The sequence below is a fragment of the Pelobates fuscus genome, chromosome 8, assembly GCF_036172605.1.
Source record: "Pelobates fuscus isolate aPelFus1 chromosome 8, aPelFus1.pri, whole genome shotgun sequence".
Taxonomy (NCBI): Eukaryota; Metazoa; Chordata; class Amphibia; order Anura; family Pelobatidae; genus Pelobates; species Pelobates fuscus.
In genome coordinates this window covers 111,623,107-111,645,568 of record NC_086324.1, presented here as the reverse complement: position 1 = coordinate 111,645,568, position 22,462 = coordinate 111,623,107, and the positions used below count along the sequence as shown (strand labels likewise).

The 22,462-nt window shown below is 37.8% G+C and overlaps 1 protein-coding gene across 1 annotated transcript in view; it reads left to right on the top strand.

Moving 5' to 3' along the window:
• Nucleotides 1-22,462, top strand: part of LOC134571702 (4-aminobutyrate aminotransferase, mitochondrial-like) — a 965,679-nt gene that overhangs the window by 626,858 nt on the left and 316,359 nt on the right. Inside the window, exon 11 of the mRNA XM_063430224.1 lies at nucleotides 11,176-11,324. Within this exon, the coding sequence (XP_063286294.1) occupies nucleotides 11,176-11,324 (149 nt within the window). The remainder of the gene's footprint in view (nucleotides 1-11,175; nucleotides 11,325-22,462) is intronic.

Here is a 22,462-nt window from a genome sequence, read left to right as displayed (position 1 = left end):
AAGTCATCTAGCAATACAACCACACGAGAGTAACTATAAGCGCATCTCATGGTGGCATTTCACCCTGACCAGAATACACAAATTCTTTCCCAACACCTCCAACATCTGCTGGAGATGCAAAAATGACATAGGGACACCGAGCCACATCTGGTGGTCCTGCACCATAATACAATCATACTGGAGCAAAATAACCACCATAGTAGCGCTTATAACAAGCTACACAATACAACAGTCTCCCAAAGCTCTCCTATTCATGCTATACCCCACCCCCTTAGCAAAACCAACGCGCATCCTGATCAATCATCTGCTTACAGCAGCAAATAATAATAACAAATAATCTTAAACAAAAAAATTCGGATTACCCCTGTTATTTATTTCCTCCCTAAAATTCATAAAAATGAACAACATCCCCCAGGTAGACCCATTGTTTCTGGGATAGGTTCACTTTTAAGCAACCTCTCCCAAATATATAGATTCCCTTCTCCAGCCTTCGGTAAAACTTAGGAAATCTTATTTAAAAGACTCCATGTCACTTTTAAAATGTTTAAATGATTTTACCTGGAATAATAATTTTATATTAGTCACATGTGACGTCCAGTCTCTTTATACCATCATCCCCCATGACATTGGCTGCCAAGCTATAAAATAAATTTTAACTCAAGAAGCTAGGATCCCTGGTATTCAAATTGATTTTATTATAGAAGGCATCAATATTATTTTAAATAATAATTACTTCTGGTTTTTAGATTATTTTTATTTGCAAAGAAGAGGTACAGCTATGGGGACTAGGTTTGCCCCCAGTTATGCCAACTTGTTTATGGCTAACTGGGAAAATGAAGCCGTTTGGGGCAATCACACCTGGCGGGCAAACCTAGTCTCTTACTTTAGATACCTAGATGACCTCTTTTTTATCTGGGATGGGCCTGAAAAACATCTTATTGATTGTATTAATCATTTAAATACTAACAATAGGGGTATTATCCTTACACATGAATTTAGTAAACAATCCATTACTTTTTTAGATCTTAATATTTTTATTAATAAGGGACAACTCCAAACAAAAACTTTCTTTAAAAAAAGTATGTGTAAATACGGCTATAGACAGATCTAGTTGCCACTATAAGCCCTGGCTAGAGAGTGCCCCAAAAAGCCAGTTTCTACGCCTTCGTAGAAACTGTTCAGAACTCACAGATTTTAATGAGCAAGCAGAGTTTTAAAAAAACAAATTTATTGAAAAAAATATTCAGAATCAGATCTGAATACCACAATCAATACAGTCAAACAAAAAGAACGAAACAAACTTTTGATGTATAAAAATAAAGAAAATAATGATACTATATCACTTCCAGTTATTTTTAATTTTAATAACAAAAGCAACGATGTTAAAAAAATAATAAGAAAACACTGGCATATACTTAAACACGACGAGATTCTTAATCCCATTATACCCACTCGCCCAAATATTGTTTTTAGAGGAGCACCCAATTTTAAATCTATTTTAACCACAAATTTTACTTAAAAATCTCCGTCAAAAAATTTATCTTTTTTTTCCCTCAGGCAAAAGGTTTTTATAGATGCAAACAATGTATTGTGTGTAAAACTGCAGATCATGTCATTTCATCTAAAGTTACAAAATGCATGTCCAATCGGACCAAAAGAGTGTATAATATTTATGATTTTATAAATTGCAATACAAAAAATGTTATTTATCTGCTCGAGTGTCCTTGTGGCCTCCAATATGTGGGGATGACCACAAGGTGCCTAAAGATAAGACTGAGCGAACATTGCAGAAATATTAAAAATGGATACTTAAACCATACAGTATCCAAACATTTCATTATGCACAATAAAGATCCACGCCTACTAAAATGTATTGGTATAAAAAAATGTTCTACATCCTGGCGTGGGGGTGATATAAAAAAACTGCTTGGAAAAACAGAGATGGAATGGGTGTATAAACTTCAGACTCTTATACCCCATGGCCTTAATGCAGATTTTGACTTACACAACTTTTTATGAATATTTATGTAAATGCGTGTTTGTACCTTTAAATTATGTTTTTATTGTTACTGACCATATTTACATTTAAAAACCCGCTCTTTTATTTTAATTTATTTTTTTTAATTATCCTGCCCCTCTTATTTGCACTATTCTTTTTAGTGTCATATTATAAGTATAAGGTGTCCTTGCTTTTAAAATTGATTTACATAACTCTTTATGAAAATTGTTGTCTGTACCTTTAAATTATGTTTTACTGTCACTCACTACACTTATATTTAAAACCCACTCTTTTATTATTATCTTTTAATTATCCTGCCCCTCTTATTTGCACTATTCCTTTTTAGTGCCATATTATAAGTATATGGTGGACTTGCTTTTTAAATTTTTATCTTTTACTTCATTTTTTATCATAAATGTATTTATGTTTCTATTACCCATATTATTTTCCCTATGTAATAAGTTTTCAAGTATATGTAATGGGAATTTACTCTTTATTATTATTCTTTAGCTGTTTGCTATACTACATTTCCCATAAGTCATTTCGGCCATTTTTGCCGAAAACCATGTGACCTCTTTTCATTATCAAAATATTACTATTTTACACCTTTGTTTTAATTAATGAATCCCCGAAATCACATCAGCCCATCATAAATTAACAAGATATTTATGATTAGTTCATTTTCTAAGTGGCTAAATTTAACTACATTTCCCATGCAGCATTGCGGCTAAACTTCCAAAAACAGGAAATGTTGCCGGTCATGTGATTTTTTTTTTTCAAATGTTTAAATTTATACTTCCCCACCTTCGTTTTTGATCTAAATATATCAGAATCAAGTTGTATCAATGTAAACTATGTCCCTATTAAGTTATTTATGTATTTTAAAGTTTTAAATATGTTTCTATTTGTGATTGGATGGACCAAGTTTTGGCGCCAAAATGTAATTAATTATGTTCTTATATAACATCTATGTGCCTGGTATTCTATGTTATTCCATTTGAAAAAGTCCTTTTGTGACGAAACGCGTTATGGATATTTTAAAATTGTGTTTTTTATATATTAAAGTATTTTTGGTCATTTGCTTGTGCCAATTATCTTTTTTTTTTGTATTCTTTATTTTTGTAGTGCATTGAGTAACAAAGCATGGTTATATAGACATTTCTCAAATGACAGAAACAACAGTAAGAAGTATCAGAAAATGTCAGAGTTGCTGCACTTTTTATAGTTAAGTAGAAATGATTCAGGGTCCTAGTTCTATGCGCAGAGTAACAGAAAAGGACATGTTTAGATATAGAACTATAGATAAACTTCAGAATATTTAGACCACTGGGCCCAAGGACACAACAATAGAGCGAACAAGCTGGCACCGCCACAGCAGCTGATGCAGGCCACACTGACCTATTTTGTAGGTATAGTATAACATGCTAGGCTAGATTTGCTGTTAGTCGAGCTAGGTGTGTTTGAGCTTATGTATGTACATTGATGCATTGTGAAGGGAGAAAGCTTTGTCTGAGTAAGGCACTGGTTGCACGTTCATCAGATTACATGTAGACCATTTTTGTTTTTGCCTTCACTGCTAGTGTACAACTCGCTTAAATTGTCATTTCAGATAGGGTAATTCCAGCTGGGTGCCAGACGTTGTCCTCGTGGGCTCTCTCAGCCTGCAGTGTCTGATGCTTTTGCGTGGTTGAGTTCCAGGCCTCCGGCTTGTGGTGGCGTAGCTCACGGCTGTGCAGGTCGATGTGGTGTTTCGTGCCCCTGGTTTTTGGTCTCGTTCTGCGGGGCCGGTCAGTCCCATGGATAGTGGTTGTGGTAAGTATTGGGAGTCTTCGGTGGTGGGCAAAAGTCGGGCTCTGGTGTGACCGGCTTTGCTTTTGCTTGTGCTGAGGCGAAGTTTGGGGCCTGCGCAGCCTTCTCCGCGTGATCCTCTTCCCTGCCGGAGCCGTGGGTATGTCCCGTTTGCGTGGGGGTTGCTGGTTAGGTAAGAGACTACTCGCCTGCTGTGCAGCATGTTGCAGTGCCCTGTTCTCCAGCTTCACCCAGAATGCGGCCATGATAGCCTCTAGTTTGGTCTGTAGCGTGGTCTCAGTGCGAGGGAGGCACGAGGTGTCCGCCATTAGGGGTGAGTCTGCAGTTAGGTGAGTCGCTTGTCTGCTGGCTTTCACCTCGCCACTGTGGCGTGCAGTTCTCCCGTGTTGGACCGTGTTCACCCCCAACGGTCCCAGGGGGGGTAACGGGGCTTCTCCGTAACGGTCACTGTGTATCCTCGAAGTGGGAGAGCGGCCGCCTCTCCCGCCCGTTGTATACAAGGCCGCATGTCGTTTCGTGCGTGGCTATCTGTTTTTTCCGGGTCACCGACCCCTACAACCGAGCCCAGCAGTGTCAGGCGTCAGATTGGGCTCCAGGTGGACCCGGAATCAGGCTTTGTAATGCTTCTTGTTTCTTTTTTAAGCAAGATTATGGAGGAGCTTCAGTGGATCACGTCTGTCCTCCATGACAGTTAGGCCCCGCCCCCCAATTATCTTTTTTATAGACACATAACCTTTCTTTTTTACCCTGGCTTTTTATTGTTATTTTATTTATTTTTTATTGGTTTTATAAGAAACCTTGAACATTTCCTGGAAGTTTCCTGTACTTAAAAGAAATCCTTAGGTGGGGATCAATCCACCCAAGCTGTCATCATAGAGCAGTGGGTCTGCTCTCGCTTTGTAAGTAATTTTTTTTATTATTTTATCAATATTGCCATACAGTGAGCACTATTGGCTGTTTTCTTTTATCCCGAGAATTTGACATCATTCACGGAGAGGAACCTGCTTTATATCCCATAAGCGGGGATTAAACCGCTGTACGCGCTTCATTCCAGAGCTGGACATTAGCTCTGGTAAATGTGAGTTTTATAGTAAAAATAGAAAGGTGCGCTGTACCTTTAAAAAAAATTTTTAAGTGCTAATAAGTGCATCAAAATTGTGCAAATAAGGAGTGTCTATTCAATGTAGTTACACTCTATATGACAAATGTGCAAAATTGCAAGTGAAAAGTGAGCACAAAATTGAAAAAATAATAACTTACAATCAATAATATTCGGTTTTCAAATTAGGAGATTGGTACATAGAAGGAAAGATATAAAATCACATAGCATAATATTGTATAAGACTGAAAACAAACAACAAAAAAAGGAGGAATAAAACTCACAAGGGAGGAGCAGTAAAAGTCTGCTCCAACTTCTTCAGCATATCGTCCACATCATGGGACTTGGTGGTAGTAAAACAGCAGGACGCCAGCTAGATAAGACAAACTTTATTTCTTCCAATTTAAAAAGGCTCCCTCTCCCACATAGAAGGCCAGTGTCCAATAAAATATTGTGCAGAGATGAACACTCCAAAACGTTTTCGGCACTTTGCAAGGCACTTCCGGGTTCGGAGCTCCGTACAGTCACGTGATAGCGTGATGACGTCGGGCACGTGATGACGCGTTTCGCCCAATCGGCTTCCTCAGATCACGTCCTAGTATAGCTGGTCCTGGCTTATAAAGCCCATATAGTGGGCGTGGAGTCAATAACTGATAGCCCAATGGTAATAGACAAACAGGGTGAGTCTACTAAATGTCTGAATAGTAAAGTCCCATATATTTTCCAAAACAAGGTGGGAAATAAGGCAAACATGGATACACTAATAATTTTAAGAATATTCAAAGTATATAAATGTCCCAATATATATTGTTACAACCATAAATGGAATTATATACACATGTTTGGATATATTATTATTTAAAAAGAGATACTGGATATATACAGAATATTTATAGGTAACAACTTACTAACAAAAGGAGGTGAACAATAATAATAATAATCTCAAGTTAGGGTATATCTAAAAATCACAAGTATAGATATGTCTAAGGATACATATAAGTGGCCCAATGTATAATACAACCATAGAAAAAAGGCATAGACAAATTTGGACATGTTATGGTATAAAGAGAAGGTAACTAAAACAAGTAACCTACTAAAAAAGGGGGAAAAGGAGGAAAATAATTAATCTCAGATAAAAACCTTAAATAGAGGTATATTTAAAAATACATTTAAAATTCATGAAATAAAATTATACAGATCAAATTCAATGTTTAGGCCTTTAGGTTCAAGGGTATCAAGTGTGTGAACCCATTTCATCTCTTCTTTCCCTATCTGTTGCCTCCTCGCCATGATTTTTTGACAATTTGGATTCCTAAGAATGTAAGGCCACTAGGATCTTTGTTGTGGTATTTTTTAAAATGAGCGGACACACTGTGATGGTCTATACCTTTACGGATATTGTTGACATGTTTATAAATTCTCTTATGTAGAGGGCGAATGGTTCTACCCACGTACTGTAGTCCGCATGGGCATATTAAAAGGTATATAATGTTTTTAGTAAAACAAGTGATAAAATCTTTAATAATGTGCTCTTCCAAGGCATATTTGTCTTAAATTTACTAATCCCCTTTACAGTATTATTTTTACTACATTTGCACCCTACACATTTGCCACAAGAATAGAAACCTTTTTTATTTATACTTAAAAACGTATCGGGCACTTCTTTTCTTGGGTGGTTAAAAGTCAAAATTTGCTTTAAACTAGGTGCGCCTCTAAAAGTGATAAAAGGTTTATCTGGAATTATTGTCGCCAATTCTCTATCTTTTTTTAAAAGGTGCCAGTGTCTGTTAATAATAGATTTAACTCTCTTAAAATCCTGATTAAAATCCAAAACTAAAGGTATTTTATTGAATTTATCTTGTCCTTTGTTATACTGACTTGTTTTAAAAACTAATTGATTTTGATCCAGGTTTTTTTATTTCTTCATATGCCCTATTTAGTATGTCAGTGGGATATTGTTTCTGAGAGAATTTGTCTATTACTACTTTTGCCTGCTCTTCAAAAACAGTCTGTTCAGTGCAGTTTCTTCTTATTCTTTGTAATTGGCCTTTTGGAATATTGTTAAGCCAGGGAGTGTAGTGCCCGCTGTTGTATAACACATAACTATTGGCATCTACTTTTTAAAAAAAAAAATTTGTTTTTAAATTACCGGCTTCCTCATAAATTTCCAGGTCTAAAAATTTAATATTACGGCTACTAAAAGAACTACTGAACTGTAAACCCCACTCATTAAAATTTATACTTGCTAAAAAGAGCTCTAAATCCAATTGGGTACCTTTCCATATAAAAAATATATCATCGATATATCTGTGGTAGGAGACCAGGTTCGTCCCCCAGTTATGACTGTTATAGATAACTTCCGATTCCCAGCCTGACATAAATAAATTGGCATAACTAGGGGCGAACCTGGTCCCCATAGCCGTACCTTGTAGTTGTAGATAAAATTTCGAATTAAAATTGAAATAATTATTTTCTAAAATCCATCTAATGCTATCTATAAGAAATAAAATATGTATATTGCTAAAATTGCTCGATTTTTCTAAACAATCTTGGATAGTTCTACATCCCTTCTCGTGAGAGATAGAGGTATAAAGTGCCGTTACATCTGAAGTTACTAAAAAATATCCATTTTCCCATTTAGTGTTTTTTATAATTTTAATTACATCTGTCGTGTCCTTAAGATATGATGGCATTTATTTAACTAGATTCTGTAACCAGATGTCTACATATTTAGAAAGGTTAGCTGAGATAGATCCTATGCCGGACACAATCGGCCTACCTGGAGGGTTCTCTAAATTTTTGTGCACCTTAAGCAAAGTGTAAAATACAGGCACTCTAGGGAATTCAACTAATAAAAACTTATACTCGTTATCATTTAAGATACCTTCATCCTTTCCTCTTTTTAACAAGATCTCTAATGAAGATTTAATTTCTAACGTTGGGTCTTTTTCTAATATCCTATATATCTTTTTATCCTCTAATTGTTTATAACATTCCTTTAGATATTTGGTAGTGTCCTGGATCACAATACTTCCCCCCTTATCGGCCGGCTTTATTATTATTTCTTTATTATTTCTTAAGTTTTGTAGGGCTTTATATTCATTAAAATTTAAGTTTGAATTTTGTTTTCGATTACATTTCCCTAGTTTGTCAAAGTCGTCAATAACGGATTTTTCAAAAATGTTTATGGCACTTGTACGGTAATTCCTAGGATAAAAATTTGATTTTTTTTTTTAAAATTGTATGGTTGTCACTTTTTTTAGTGTCTGGATATTTATTAATATCAAAAAATCTCTTTAGAGTTAATGTTCTGGAATATTTCAATATATCTATATAGGCTGAGAAAGAATTGAATTTTTAGCTGGGGGCAAATTTTAAGCCTTTGTTCAAGGTTCTAATTTCATCATTATTTGGAATAAAACTTGATAAGTTAATTACTCCCTCCAATTGGACATTCTTCCTTTCTTTTCGCTGTTGAAGCCTTGTTCCTCCTCTACATCCTCTCTGATCCTTCTTCTTTTTAGGGGAGAGAAAGAGACTTTTCCTCTTGTCTTCCCTAAAAAAAACACTCTCTCTAGAGTCTGATTGGTCACGTGGTAGGGCTTCATATCTATTAGATAGTATCAGATCCCTATGTTTGTGTATGGGACTCTTATTTCTCTCAAATCTATTATAATGTCTATTCTTAGGTTCCACTCTCTTCCATTCATTCTCCTTATTAGCTTCTGGTGTTCTCCACTTAGGGTTGTCCCATTTAGGGGTATCAGAACTGTCTATCCTCCTCCTATTGTATCCATTTTGCTTAAAATTCTGTTTAAAATCGTTAGGTCTCCGATTGCCATATTTATTATTTTCACGGCCAGTGTAATTATTTTGATGGAAATTCCTTACTTTATTGTATTTATAATCGTCCACATCTCTTTTGTACTTTTTATATTTTATTTGTTTCACCTGGTCTTCCAATTTATTAAGATTGGCTTTAGTGGATTTGGTCAATTCCTCATAGTCTTTTGTCTCAGCTACTGGTTCTAATACTTTCTGTATTTATTTGACCTCTTTGTATAACTCGGTCAGATTATCACTTCTACACAGTATGACTATGTTCATCATCTCCATTGAAAATCTTGCAAGTGCATCATTCCACATATTCACATACTTTAGATTTTTTTCGTTTTCAAATGTAGGAGTTTTGGAGAATCTGAGGCCCCTAGGGGTGATTTTATCTTTCAGATATCTCTCTAATGTAGCGATCTCCCATTTGTATTTTATTTCTTTTGCTAGAATCTTTTCTAGTTCATTGAAATGTGAGTTTTATACTATTAGTTTTTACGTCTATATTTGAATTTTACATACTACACCATTGGCCGTCTCTCTTTCTCTTTTTATCTTTCATAAGTGGAACCACTACAATAGTAGAAGACCTCATCTATCAAAGGACACTTGTAAGAAAAAACAGTTGGACTTTCTTTACTTTTAATTGGACTTTATTCCGTGTGTGCAGCCTTTTTTATTGTTTTTATTTACAGCAGCAAATAGCCTAATTCCTCTCAAATGGAAGCAAACCAAACCCCCGACCATCAGAGAATGGATAACTAAAGTAGACTCCATCAGACAGATGGTCGCGCTCTCACACTCCCTCTCTGACACGTACGATGTGTTTACACACACATGGTCACCTTGGGATCATTATATTAAAGAGTTTTGCTTTGTCTCCACTCCATGATACTTAGTCCACATAGTTCTCAGAGACCCCCGATCAACCAACCTACTCCAACTGAAGCCACACCACATCACGCTACTATTTGTATCTCACCGAACACATGTTTAATGTTAACAATGTTGATACCAATATATTTTAGATGTTTGCCATGCTTTGTATGTACCAATGTATGTAACCCTTGTAACGCTCCAATGTGTTGTAACTCCTCACCTGATACGAGACGAGTTGACTCCTGTTTTTTACGATGTGCAGTGCAAAGTTAAACAATAAAAAAACGTTGGAAAAAAATATGTACACAGAGTGCTGAGGGGGACAAAGAGGTGCACAAAATTGCTGGGGGGACCAATATACACACAGTGTAGTGGACGGGACAAATAGACACACAAGAGGGCTAAAGGGGGACAAAGAGGCCCAAAGAATGGCTGGTGGGTTAAAGAGTCACCGTGGCTGGGTGGACAAGAACACCAAGGAGCAGGAGGGGGACACAGAGCCACATGAAAGGTCTGGCTGGGAAAATCACAAAAAGGGTTGGGGGAGGAGAAATACACAGAGGGTCTGGGGAAGGGCAAAAATAGACACACAAAGAAGTTGTGGGAGAAAGAGGCATACAAAGGTCTGGGGGCCGAAAGACACATAAAGTTGACAATTGTTGTTTTTGGTGGGGGTGCTGAGCGGGTCTTACCTAGGGCGCAAGATAGTCCCTAACTGGCTCTGCTTAGAGATCTTTTTTGGTAACCGCCGTGGCTGCTAGGGACCACAGCTTTTCACTTTTTTTAATGTGATCTGCTCTGGTGCAGACTTAGGGGATGCTGGTGGTGAGAATGCCTTCTTGGAGCTGGAGTACATGTGCTGTGTGCTGGAAAGAACATGCAGAAACCCATCCATTGGTCGCTACTGCGACCTGATTTGGGATTAATGTGAGGTGGATCAGCACATTTATTGTGGCACATTCTTCGGTGCTGGGTTCTTCTTAATCGTCATTTACAGGCTGTATGGAGTTGAGCTCTTGTCTCAGGCTGCTATCCCAGTTGGAGCCCAAGCCATGTGTCACAATTTACATATGTATGTCACATAAACTTAAATACTTTTTTGTTGTCCTTTAAATAACAATATATAATAATGCGTTGATATGTAATTTGTGTTTTGTTTCCCATGTGTATCCCTTTAAAGTGAAGTAATCGGTATGCGTAGCATACTCATTTAAAAGCAAAACACTTAATTTCATATAATTATTAGTATGTCTGAGAGAGCAAACTGCATAATGTATTATGTACTGTTTTTCAGTAAATCTCCCCGGATAAAATATATATATATATATATATATATATATATATTTTTTTTCGTTAAAATATTGTCTGACTTCCTGTAGTAAGTGGGAAGGGTGTTGCTACAGTTGAACGTTTTTTGTTTTTTTAATATTTTTTTTTTGTTCTTTTAAGGAGTGTTTATTTTCTATTACCCATGTAAAGTTAATAGTATCCACTATAGTTTAAGAACGATAATATGAACCAATATTCTTTGTCCCAATTCATGTTTTGTATATTTTAGGATGCCTGGCAACCACTCACTCTAAACCAATCCACAAACTGGACATACCTTCTTTTGACTGGCCTATTGCCCCATTCCCAAAGTTGAAATACCCTTTGGAGCAGTTTGTGAAAGAGAACCTGGATGAAGAGAATCGTTGCCTGGAAGAGGTAGTAAGAAATTATGGGGGCTGTTCATTTTTTTTTTTTTTTTTTTTACTGCTCAAGTAGACAATGTACAATAAATTGTGTAGCAACAGATTCTGATATAACCCTAAAATGTTTTCAATTTAGGCATAGTCAATGCCAGCGCTACTATTTGAACTGTTTGACTTCTTACCAGGCATTGATCCCTTTCTCTACTACCATTTCCTGAGAGCCAAACTTCCTCAGGTGGAATTATCATTAGCTCTCCTGAGCTAAGCACTGCAATGCAAGACTTAACTCATTAGCTTAGAGTGATCATCTGATCCAGTGTCAGGATTACTGTATGATCCAGCACGTAGAACTGTATAGCACGGATGACAAATAAGTAACGTATTACCGGTCCTTAGAATGGCAGGATTTAACGTACATAGAATAGTCAAAAATACTAGCCGAGGTCAGGGAACACAGAAAGGGACGCAGCGATGAGGAAAGCCAGGAGTCAGGATACCAGAATATAGAGAAGTCAATAAACAAAGCCAAAGTCAAAAACCAGGTAGAAAACTATAAACAGGAACGAGCTTTTGGACAACCACGACAGGGCACTGAGCAGGATGAGAACTGGGCCTAAATACCCCTCCTCTAGATCTGATAGGCTGTAATCGGCCTTTGACCCCAAAGTCAGTTACCAGGTTTCATTTGTATAATTGCTGCTCAGCATTAACCTTTCTGTGGGTTCTTCCTTAATATATACGGAGGAGAAATAATTATTTAGAATTCCTGCCTTTTCCTGGTCTTAATTAACTAACACCCCTGTTTCAGTTTTTAGTGTACCTACACTTTCATTTTTTGGGTTTTTTTTAGAATTTGTGTACTTAAAACATGCTTTTGGGGCTGGTTTTGCTCTCTTTAGCTATCATTTTTTTATTTTTTTCATTTTGAAGTTTAGCAAATTTAATTGCCTTTTTGCATGCATTCTTTGCTTCCTTATATCTTTTATAAGATGCATCTGATTTATCCGATTTAAATGCCCTTTTCTTATGTTTTATCTCTTGTTTTACTTCTCGACTAAGCCACATTGGTTTTGAATTGTTTCTTTTATATTTATTACCCAATGGTACATACTGAGAAATGTACCTTTCTAATATCTGTTGGAAGATGATCCATTTATCCTCGGTGTTCTTTTCACTAAAGAGTTTATGCCAGTCAGTATGTTGTAAAAGCTGCCCTTAACTTATTGAAATTGGCCTTTTTAAAATTATATGTTTTAGTATACCTCATGTGCTTTTGTTTTTGTGAGTTTATTTCAAAGGACACTATATTGTGATCGCTAGTTCCCAAGTGCTCACCAACTTGAATGTTGGTCAAAAGATCTACGTTGTTTGTTAAAACCAGGTCCAGACAAGCGTCCATTCTAGGTGGTGCTTGTACAAGTTGTGACATGAAGGTGTCATTTAACAAGTTTAAAAACCTAATTCCCTTTGCTGAGCTACTAGTCCCTCTGTGCCAATTTATGCCCGGGTAATTCAAATTTCCAATAATTAAAGTGTTACCCAGATTTGCAGCTTTCTCAATTTGCTCAGACAGCTGTTGTTCCTCTTCAATATTAACATTAGGTGGTTTATAACATATCCCAACCAATAGTTGGTTTCCCTTCTTTTCCCCCAAGCAGATATTTACCCATAAAGCTTCCACATTTTCCTCACCGCATTCCACTTGCTTAAGATTTGGCTTTAAATCATCTTTGACATACAAACATACCCCACCACCCTTCTTGTTTTGCCTATCCTTCCTAAATAGCATGTACCCGTTTAAGTTAACTGTCCAGTCATGTCTCTCATCCCACCATGTTTGTTATGCCTATTATATCGTATTGTTTAGTGTATGCTACTGCCTCTAGTTCCCCCATTTTGTTATTTAGGCTCCTTGCATTAGTAAGCATACATTTAATATCATGAGTCACTTGTACTTTTTGTGAATTATCAACATTGCATACCTTCTCTGTTCTGAGCTTGCCCCTCCCCCTGTCTCCACCTCCCTTATACTGTGCTAAAGCCCATCTTCTTTCTGTCCTATCTCCATTTTGTAGATTGCTATTACCCTCCCCCCCTACTACTAGCTTAAAATCTCCTCCAACCTTCTAGCCATCCTATCCCCAGCACTGCAGACCCTTTCCAGTTTAGGTGCAATCCATCACTACTATAAAGGTTGTACCCAAGTGCAAAGTCGGCCCAGTGCTCTAAAAACCCCAAACCCTAAAGCCACGCATTGACCTCTCTAATCTCCTGCTGCTTTTCCACTGTAGCGCGTGGCACAGGTAATATCTCAGAGAATACCACCTTGGAGGTCCTTTTCTTAAGTTTGCTACCTAATTCCCTGAAATCATTCTTTAGCACCTTCCATCTTCATCTTACTTTGTCATTGGTACCAACATGGACCATGACCACTGGGTCATCCCCAGCCCCTTCCAATAATCCATCCACTCTGTCAGCAACATGCCTGACCTGAGCACCCGGGAGACACCAAACTGTCTGGTTGAGCCGATCAGAGCGGCAGATTGCCCTATCTACTCTCCTAATGATAGTCCCCTACCACCACAAACTGTCTTGCCTTCCTTACATTTTGATCCCCACCCGTACTAGTGGGGCTGTTACCTCGGCTGTTAGAAGTAACAGCTTCCTCTAATACAGCTACTCCTGAGCTGATACTCCCAACATCTTCACTCAAACGGGCAAATCTGCTAGGTTGCACTAAATCAGGACTAGCTAGCCCTTTCCTCTTCCCTACCCCCCCGCTTCCTCTCTCCACTGTCACCCAGCTACATGCCTGTTCACCATCTGTCTTATCGCCTCCTTCTCCACTACCTGCCCCCACTAATCTCTGCTCAGTGAGCAGCAGACGCCTCTCAAGATTGTCAATCTCCCTCAAAGTTGTGATCTGCTTCTCGAGATCTCCAATCTGAGCTTCCAGAGAAGCCACTCGCACACAACCGACACAGAGGTATGGACCCTGGATGGGTACATCCAGGCATCCATACATGCAACAAGATGTGCATTGAGTCAAATCACCACTCATTTCCCCAGATATAGAACAATAAAAACAATTACCTTGTTAGTTTCAACTCCTGGTTTTCTAACTCCTACTTGAAAGAGTCTACTTAATAGAGTCTGCTTCCAAGTAATGTGAGCAAGTTCAGTGAGTTAGGGGTGTGCCTTTATGGGGATACAAATCCCACCAAGGTGCAATTAATGAACACTCCCCCCAATCAATCAAGCAGCAGCACAAAAGAGGGTGAAAAACCAGAACACATAAAAAATAAATAATATATATATATATATATTTATTTACTCTACCAATAGAACTGATTAAACAAAAATAGAATACAAACCACTCTCCACAGTATACAAACTACTCCAAGCAACTCCTGGTTTTCTAACTCCTACTTGAAAGAGTCTACTTAATAGAGTCTGCTTTCAAGTAATGTGAGAAGATGGCAGATCTTAAATTAAAAAGTTTTTGTTTAATTGATTTATTGCTGTAATATATATATATATATATATATATATATATATATATATATATATATATATATATATATATATATGATATATTTGTTATTTGGCTTTGATCTAGTACAGTCTTTGAGGTGTTATTTAAAACTCTCAATGTGAATGACTATAATTTGAAATTCACAAGTGAGTATGGCGGTAAGCAGCTGTTGTATTGAAAGAAGACCGCCACTAATAGTCTACTAAACAGGACTAGTTATCACCCCCAACCATTAAAAGCAGGCATACCTGTAGGCCAATACTTGAGGCTATGCAGGAATTGCACCACCCAGGAGGACTTTAAAATCAAAGCCTGTGTCCTTCGGAAATCATTTAAAGAGAAGGGGTACCCTAATAGAGTCCTGAAGAGAGCCTACTTTAGAGCAATCAGCAGCGACCGAGATTCCCTACTTACAGACATTAATCAAACCCCTGACTCCAATCCAATCCGCTGTATAGCCACATGTGACGCCGGTTGGCAACATAAAATGAATATCTTCAGACGCTATTGGCCTATCTTGACATCTGATCTTCACATTAAACAAGTGATTACTCCACTCCCTTCCCTGACTGCACGCAGGGGGAAAAAATCTAAAAGATACGTTGGTACAGAGCCATCTTGCCCCTCTGAGCAGACCTCAAAAACAATATCTACCCAAGGGCACTTACAAATGTGGTCACTGTAGTGCCTGCACATATATTAAGAGGGACTTCAAACTCTTCTCAGATATCAACAATGTGGAAACCTTTTTGGTCTGTTCCTTTTTCAACTGCAGAACGGAGCGGGGTATTGTTCATGCAGTAAAAAATATGTTGGGAAAACCTTTAGTCAGTTCAAACTTAGAATCAGGGAACATGCCAACTCTGTAAGAAGACCCCTCGAGACTCCTAACTCACGTCATCTGAAGATACATCATGCTAACTCCTCAAGTAGAGTTAGATTCTTGGGTATCAAATTCATCTCACAAACCCAACAAACTGGGATCGAAGGCTGAGACAGATAGAATCCTACTAGATTTATAAATTAAAAACCCTTTCCCCACAAGGTTTAAATGAAGGATTATCCTTCTCAGCCTTTTTATAGCTTCCATGTACAGATTTTGGAGAAATTATACCGTATGTTCACGTAATAGCCTTATAGGACATTATGAATCATTGTGGTATATGTAAATAGTTGTATACATGGATAAGTTTGCTTTTATTGGTTTATTTTCTAATAGGTTAACTTGCTTCACGAAACACCTTTTCTCTTAGGCTTTTCTAGACCAAGAGATACTCAAGCGGTACAGCTGTTATATCTAGGGATTCCTATTTGAGTTTATTAATATAGACCCCATACAGCATAATGTAGAATCAATCATATTATATAATATGCCCACTCTCACCTCACCTCTCACGTATATATCACATGTGGGGACTTTCACAAGAGTCTGGTGACACAATGAAGAGTCATTCACAATATATTGGTGTTGGTGTTTAATCTGAGGACCCCCAATACGAATCTACTAAATCGACTCACATGCCCACTCTCACCTCCGTATTTATTAACTGTGTAATCAAGAGCTTATTAAGATAGACATAATAAAGTACCAAGAGCCACTCACACAATAAATTGTGGTGTTATAATCTTTGTTTCTTATAAGTGATTATCAACATAGACCTACTGAAGCACAATGAAGGGCCTTTCCTCACTATCATCTTGAATATGTCCATCATTATATCTATTAGATTTGTGATTTTAAGCTGTTTAAATTCCCAAGCCTTATCCATAGATGGACTTTACTAATAATGTGTGTTTATGGCACACTGGAGATATGCGTTATGTATCTCCATTCCCAGTTGATGCACACATATTAATGTCCTGAAAAAAACTGTTAAGCTAATTCCACCAACTTGGGCCGGCTGTCACCATTTATAAATATAATTATATCAATATCTGGCAAGGCACTTTTCATTGTCTCGAAAACTAAACACGGAGGCAAAAGCTAGAGTGGGAGTGACTTCTCTAACCCCACGAACATGGTGCCCAATCTGTTCGTTTTGGGTTAATGTCGGTCTGTCCGACATGCCCACGTACACACAAATTCATGCCGTTCCACTTTGGCGCATTCTCGGATGCCTGACTGGCTTGTCCAATAATAAGCCCTCCACTGATTCATAGCCTCAGTGGCACTGCAAATATTGATCTAGATTATACTCTAGTGTAGTTTACTATTGACACCCCTTGTCCTCACATATGACGATCCGTGTGACAGTGGGCGTGTTTGTTTTCACTCGACGGAACTCACTGCCCAGTCCTCGAGTACCAGAGGAGGCCTCGGGTTTTCAACATGCCCACGTGGAGGCGGAATACTACTGCCTCACTTGATTGCATGTCATAATGACTCTCTATTTTGGCGGTGCGATGAACCGCCAAGATACTTAGCTTGGTAGCTCGCATGACAAAGAGGTGCAGATGAAACCCTTACTGGCTACTTTGTAATGTTTCTATAAACTGCATTTTGTATGTGAGATATGATCATTATAGTAAACAAATGTATACTGCAGGTTGAATGTAATAGAATCAGGTATAATACTAGAAATTTTGATTTAGTGGATAATCCTCCACCCCCCCCCCCCTTTATATTTTTTTATAAATCTAATCTATGTATAATCATAGACTGTAAGAACTAGATAGCAGGTTTATGCAGCTGAGATATCTATATGGTTTATTATACCATCATAAAAGTTGATTTATGTGATAATCCATCTTTTAAATCTAATAGAAACCTAAGCATTGCCCTCCCTGTAACAATATCCAATCATAACATGGGGGTTTTAACATGTCTGAATCCCCTATCTTGATTGTTAATACAAATCACCAATGAATAGAGATTGGAAGGGAAAATACACACACCCCCTATCAGCTGCAGTCTGTTCCACAATAATTGACAAGGGTATATATACAAGCAAGTTAACCAGATCAGAGGCACTGCTCCAGACTACAGCGTGCTGTCACGCTAAGACGCGCGTCAAGCTCTCTCTTTTTTTTTGTTTTTACTTAACATGGTAGCACTTTAATTTAGTATGCACCAGTTTGTTTTTATTTAGTTTTAGGCAGGGAGTCTGGTTCAGGTAGGAGGTAGGCTTTAGTGGTTGGTCCATGGTGCCAAGGTAACACAGAGATAGATACTTTTCAGTAGCCTTTTTTTTGGTTTATGGTTGTTGAGGCTCAGTTCCTCCATCTTCCTTCCTTTGATTTTTACCTTTAGCTATACCTGTCACTAGTATACACGCTATGAGTGTGTGGAGCTGGGGGTTCCGATATTATTTGGATTTTTTGGACACATTGTGTGTCTGTCTAGCTCGTTTGTACATATACCTTATCAGCTGTATAAGCGTAAATTTCCATCTACACTAATTGGTTACCCACTATTCTTTCATCCTTAGAAGTATTACAAGTAGGGCATCCTCTCCTTTTCATTGTTACTCTCTCCTTAAGGCCTTCACTGGTACAATATTGTTTTTTTTTATTTTTTTATTTTTTTATTTTAATAATATGGCTCTTTTCTTTGTGCATTGCCACTCACATGGTACCCCATCTGATGCCAGATGCTGTAGCCCTGACCCCTTTTTTTTTATTTTTATGATGATGCCACGCCATGTCAACCCATGTTTTGAATATCAAGTCAATGTCCCAGGCCTATAAATACTTTGTTTGTGTGTGCTCAGTTCCCTGGTGTTCCCTGGTGACCCCTATAGCACATTCCTTATTCTGTGATTTCCTTTTTTCCTCATTTGGCTTGTCTGACTACTCTATTATCCGTACTCCTTGACCTGGCTAGACTTCTCCTTGCTGTGTACGTCTCAAATTTCTGACCTTGCTTTGTTCATTGACATTGATGTTTAATGTACTATAGGCATTGCATTAGGCAAGCCACTCTAAGGTCTGGTAATATGTTACTATGCTTTGTTTCTCTTTTTTGGATAGTATAGCTTTAAGCACTATGTGTAGGGTTGTTATACTTACCATGACACTTATATAAGAGTGTAAATGTTATAAATGGCATAACACAACAACAAAGGCATCACACTCATCATACATTACTCACACAGCCAACACACATTACACATATAACACAATTGCTCCAAATTGTGTGCATAGTTATTCATTTTTATAGTATAGTTTAATACTATGACGAGTTCTTCATCTTATGCGCTCTGTCATTGCAGAATGTTATCACTGAAATACTTGGATACCTAATTTTGTTCCTTGACCTTGATAATTTGCCTACTTTAGGCATTGCATTAAGCCTGGACACTCTAAGGTTCTTATACTCCTATCACTGCTATGACTAAATAGGAGGCCAATACTCCTAAAATGTTTTCCAAGACCATTAAAGCACTTAAAAACCTGAAAGGACTTTAACAAAAACAGGGGACTGAACCTAGGTTTGGGATCCAGACTTTTCCTGTTTTGTTGTCAGACCTGCCTCCTCTGGCACCAGGAACTCCAACCACCTTCCTTGCAGCAATAAATGACTCTACCTGTTCTGTCCTCTCAGACAGGAAATGACCCCTCTGCCTGCTTTATATACTTTTGCAGGAATCGATCCCTCTACCTGCTCCTCCTCTTGGGCAGGAAGTGATACCTCTGCCCACTCCATCCTCTCAGGCAGGATGCAATCCTTCTGCCTGCTCCAACAAAATTCCTTCTTGACCCCAGAATGGCAGTCAGATTTATCTTTGGATCAAGCAGCTATTACCCTACATTCTCCTTGGTTCCCCTTATAGTCTGTAATGTATTTTCAATATATGATTTGAGAGCAACCCTGAGGACATGCTCTTGAAACCTTGGGGGTTCCTTGAAAGCTGCATTGGATGTTTCCCTCCACACCCAATTAGGAGTAAAGACTGCAGCAATGTGGCTGAGCCAACGGCCAATAAAGAGAACAAAAACAATGTATTTGTCTTGAGAAACCCAGAAATGCTTTTCTGATACTGGTTTATTGAACTCCCAACTTTCCAGAGTTTTAGTGGTTCTAAAAAGTTGAGTTTAGTGAATAACCCAAACAATATGTACTTCAAGAGGCACCACCCTTGCTTTAAGCATGGTTTCATAAAGTTTCCTATTTGCAGAGGTGATGCCATGTTTAACTCGGCAGATAAGAGGAGCGTCTTTAGCCGTGGCTGCTGTCAAAGGCATATGAAACCAGTAATGCTGCACTCCCCTAAACCTGGAAACATGACATACACTTCAAAGTTCACACAATGGAATACTTTTATTTTTTAACACCTGACAAAAACAATGTCGACTCAGTCACAGTATTTGATCACAAACTGCATCAGTCTGCCACAAATATATATAAAGGTGAAGATGGAAAGCACTCCAAGGACTTTGTTAAAATATAACCTTTATTTGATCTCCAAAATAAAACGGTCAACGTTTCAGCCTGATACACTCAGGCTTTCCTCAGGTGTCCTGAGGAAAGCCTGAGTGTATCAGGCTGAAACGTAATAAGTGAGTGGAGCCTTGGATGATCAACAGCAGTGGTGTCCAAAAGGTAGATCACCAGATTCTGCAGAACCACAACTCATATGATGCATTGCATGCCTTCAGAATGCCATAGAATGACAAAGCATCAAGGAAGTTGCCGCTCCAAAACATCAGGGGATCCACACTCTTGGGCACCCCTGATATACAGACATACTTCTTCCCAATAGCGAAGCTACCAAGTGCTAAAAATCAGTATTTTGTTAAGAAATAAAAAGTAAAATAATATATACTTTAATGTATTGACCTTGATTATAGCCTGGCTTAAAAGTCTGTGAAATATGTTTAACATGGTTTAATAAAAGATTGGAGCAATAAAGATTACACATAAGTCTAGGTTATTTGGCAACACACCCAAGGCAAATGGTAAACAAGACTGATTAATGATTCAAGAAGGCATTAGATCACAGTGATTTACTGGCCTTCGTTTTAAGCATTTGAAGACTAAAGAGAGAAAATAGAGTATGGTTATTGTACTCTCACTGTGATCTCCCACTGGAATTGATAATGACATTTATGACACAGACAGACAGTCACAGTGCTGTTAGTTAGACAGACTGGAGATTAACAACACAGAGGTAACTCCAGTAAGTGGACTGGGGTAAAAATGCAGTACTGGGGAGGAGCTCTCTTTGATTTTTCCTGCTTTTTTTCCCTACATAACTATTTTTGAACCAACAGATGGTGCTACACCAAAGTCCATTGGCTTTATACAGAGACATGTGCTGGAGGTTTCTGCCTACCCTGTGGTGGATCTCACAGATCACAAGATCCTCTCTTATATTGGTGAAGGCAGAAGACTCTCATTCAGTCAAACATGTTGGTCATTATTCCTGTCATGATTTAATTTTTTCACCTGCAGATCCTGTTCCAAAAACACTGCCTGATTCTTTGTTCAGGAAAGATGAACTTCTAGAGGCTGTGGAGATAGAAACTTCTCCCAGTCACATAGTTCCTCCAAACTGAAGAAAAGAAGGGGAGCGGTCAAGGATAGGGGTTTAGTGTAGCATCCTCGTCCCGTAGCTAACCCACAAAAAAAGGTCACCTAGACTGGAAAAGTAGGGGATAACCCTAGGGAATACAATAAATAGTAGAGAACCAAAGGTTTCACTTGAATAGAAAGTAAACACAAGGTTAAATTTCCAGTTCACTCCAATAAGATCCTAAAGGAGAAAATAATATTAAATAACAAAAGAACTTTATTAGCAACTCTAAAAAGTACTAGGATAAATTAAACAGTGTAGCCAGATATGAGGGGGAACAGCCCTGATTGAGATGCTCAATAATAGATAGTCAATAATAAAGTATACCAGACTAGTTCCAAACGGGTATGGATTGGCAGTACGAGAACTAACTGAAGAGGTAGCAATCCCCCCCCCCCCCCTTTGTTTTTAAGCCCTCATGGAAGTATAAACAGCACTGGTCACGACAGAGCCTAGTGTGATCTTCCTGAAGCAAAAACTAAAACGTTAAAGGAATAGTGAGAGATATGCTAAATGATGAGAAAAAAGCACACAGGAAAAAACATATAAAATGAATGGTATATGCAGAGCGATAAGTAATAAGGATATAACCAATTAAAACCACCTCTCTAGGGTTACCAATGTGCTGATTGCAAATCTGTATAAAGGATAGCACCTACTCCCAGTTACTCCACGACACAGGTTTACATTCATCTATTAAATTACCCCCAATAAACTCATAATATACTGATAAAGTAAATATGAGCAGGGGTGCAAATATGCTACATTATGGCATGAACTATTGAGGTTCTAATGTGCAAGTGTACATGTGAACATTTCATATTGATTAAATAATCCTTCATGCAAGGTGAATGGAGACTTACAACATTGATATACAATATTTAAGTTGGTGATATGAATTATGGTTACTAAGAAAGAAATAAGGTAAACATAACCTTATACCTATACTGATACCTATCTGTATAGTACATCCAAATAAAGTCTCTGTATAAGATCACACCCAAATGGTTACATTTTATCCAGATGGAAAGATTGGATAAACTCATAAAGTGATCATAGTACCCATGGAGAGGTCTGAAAACATATATACATATATGACAT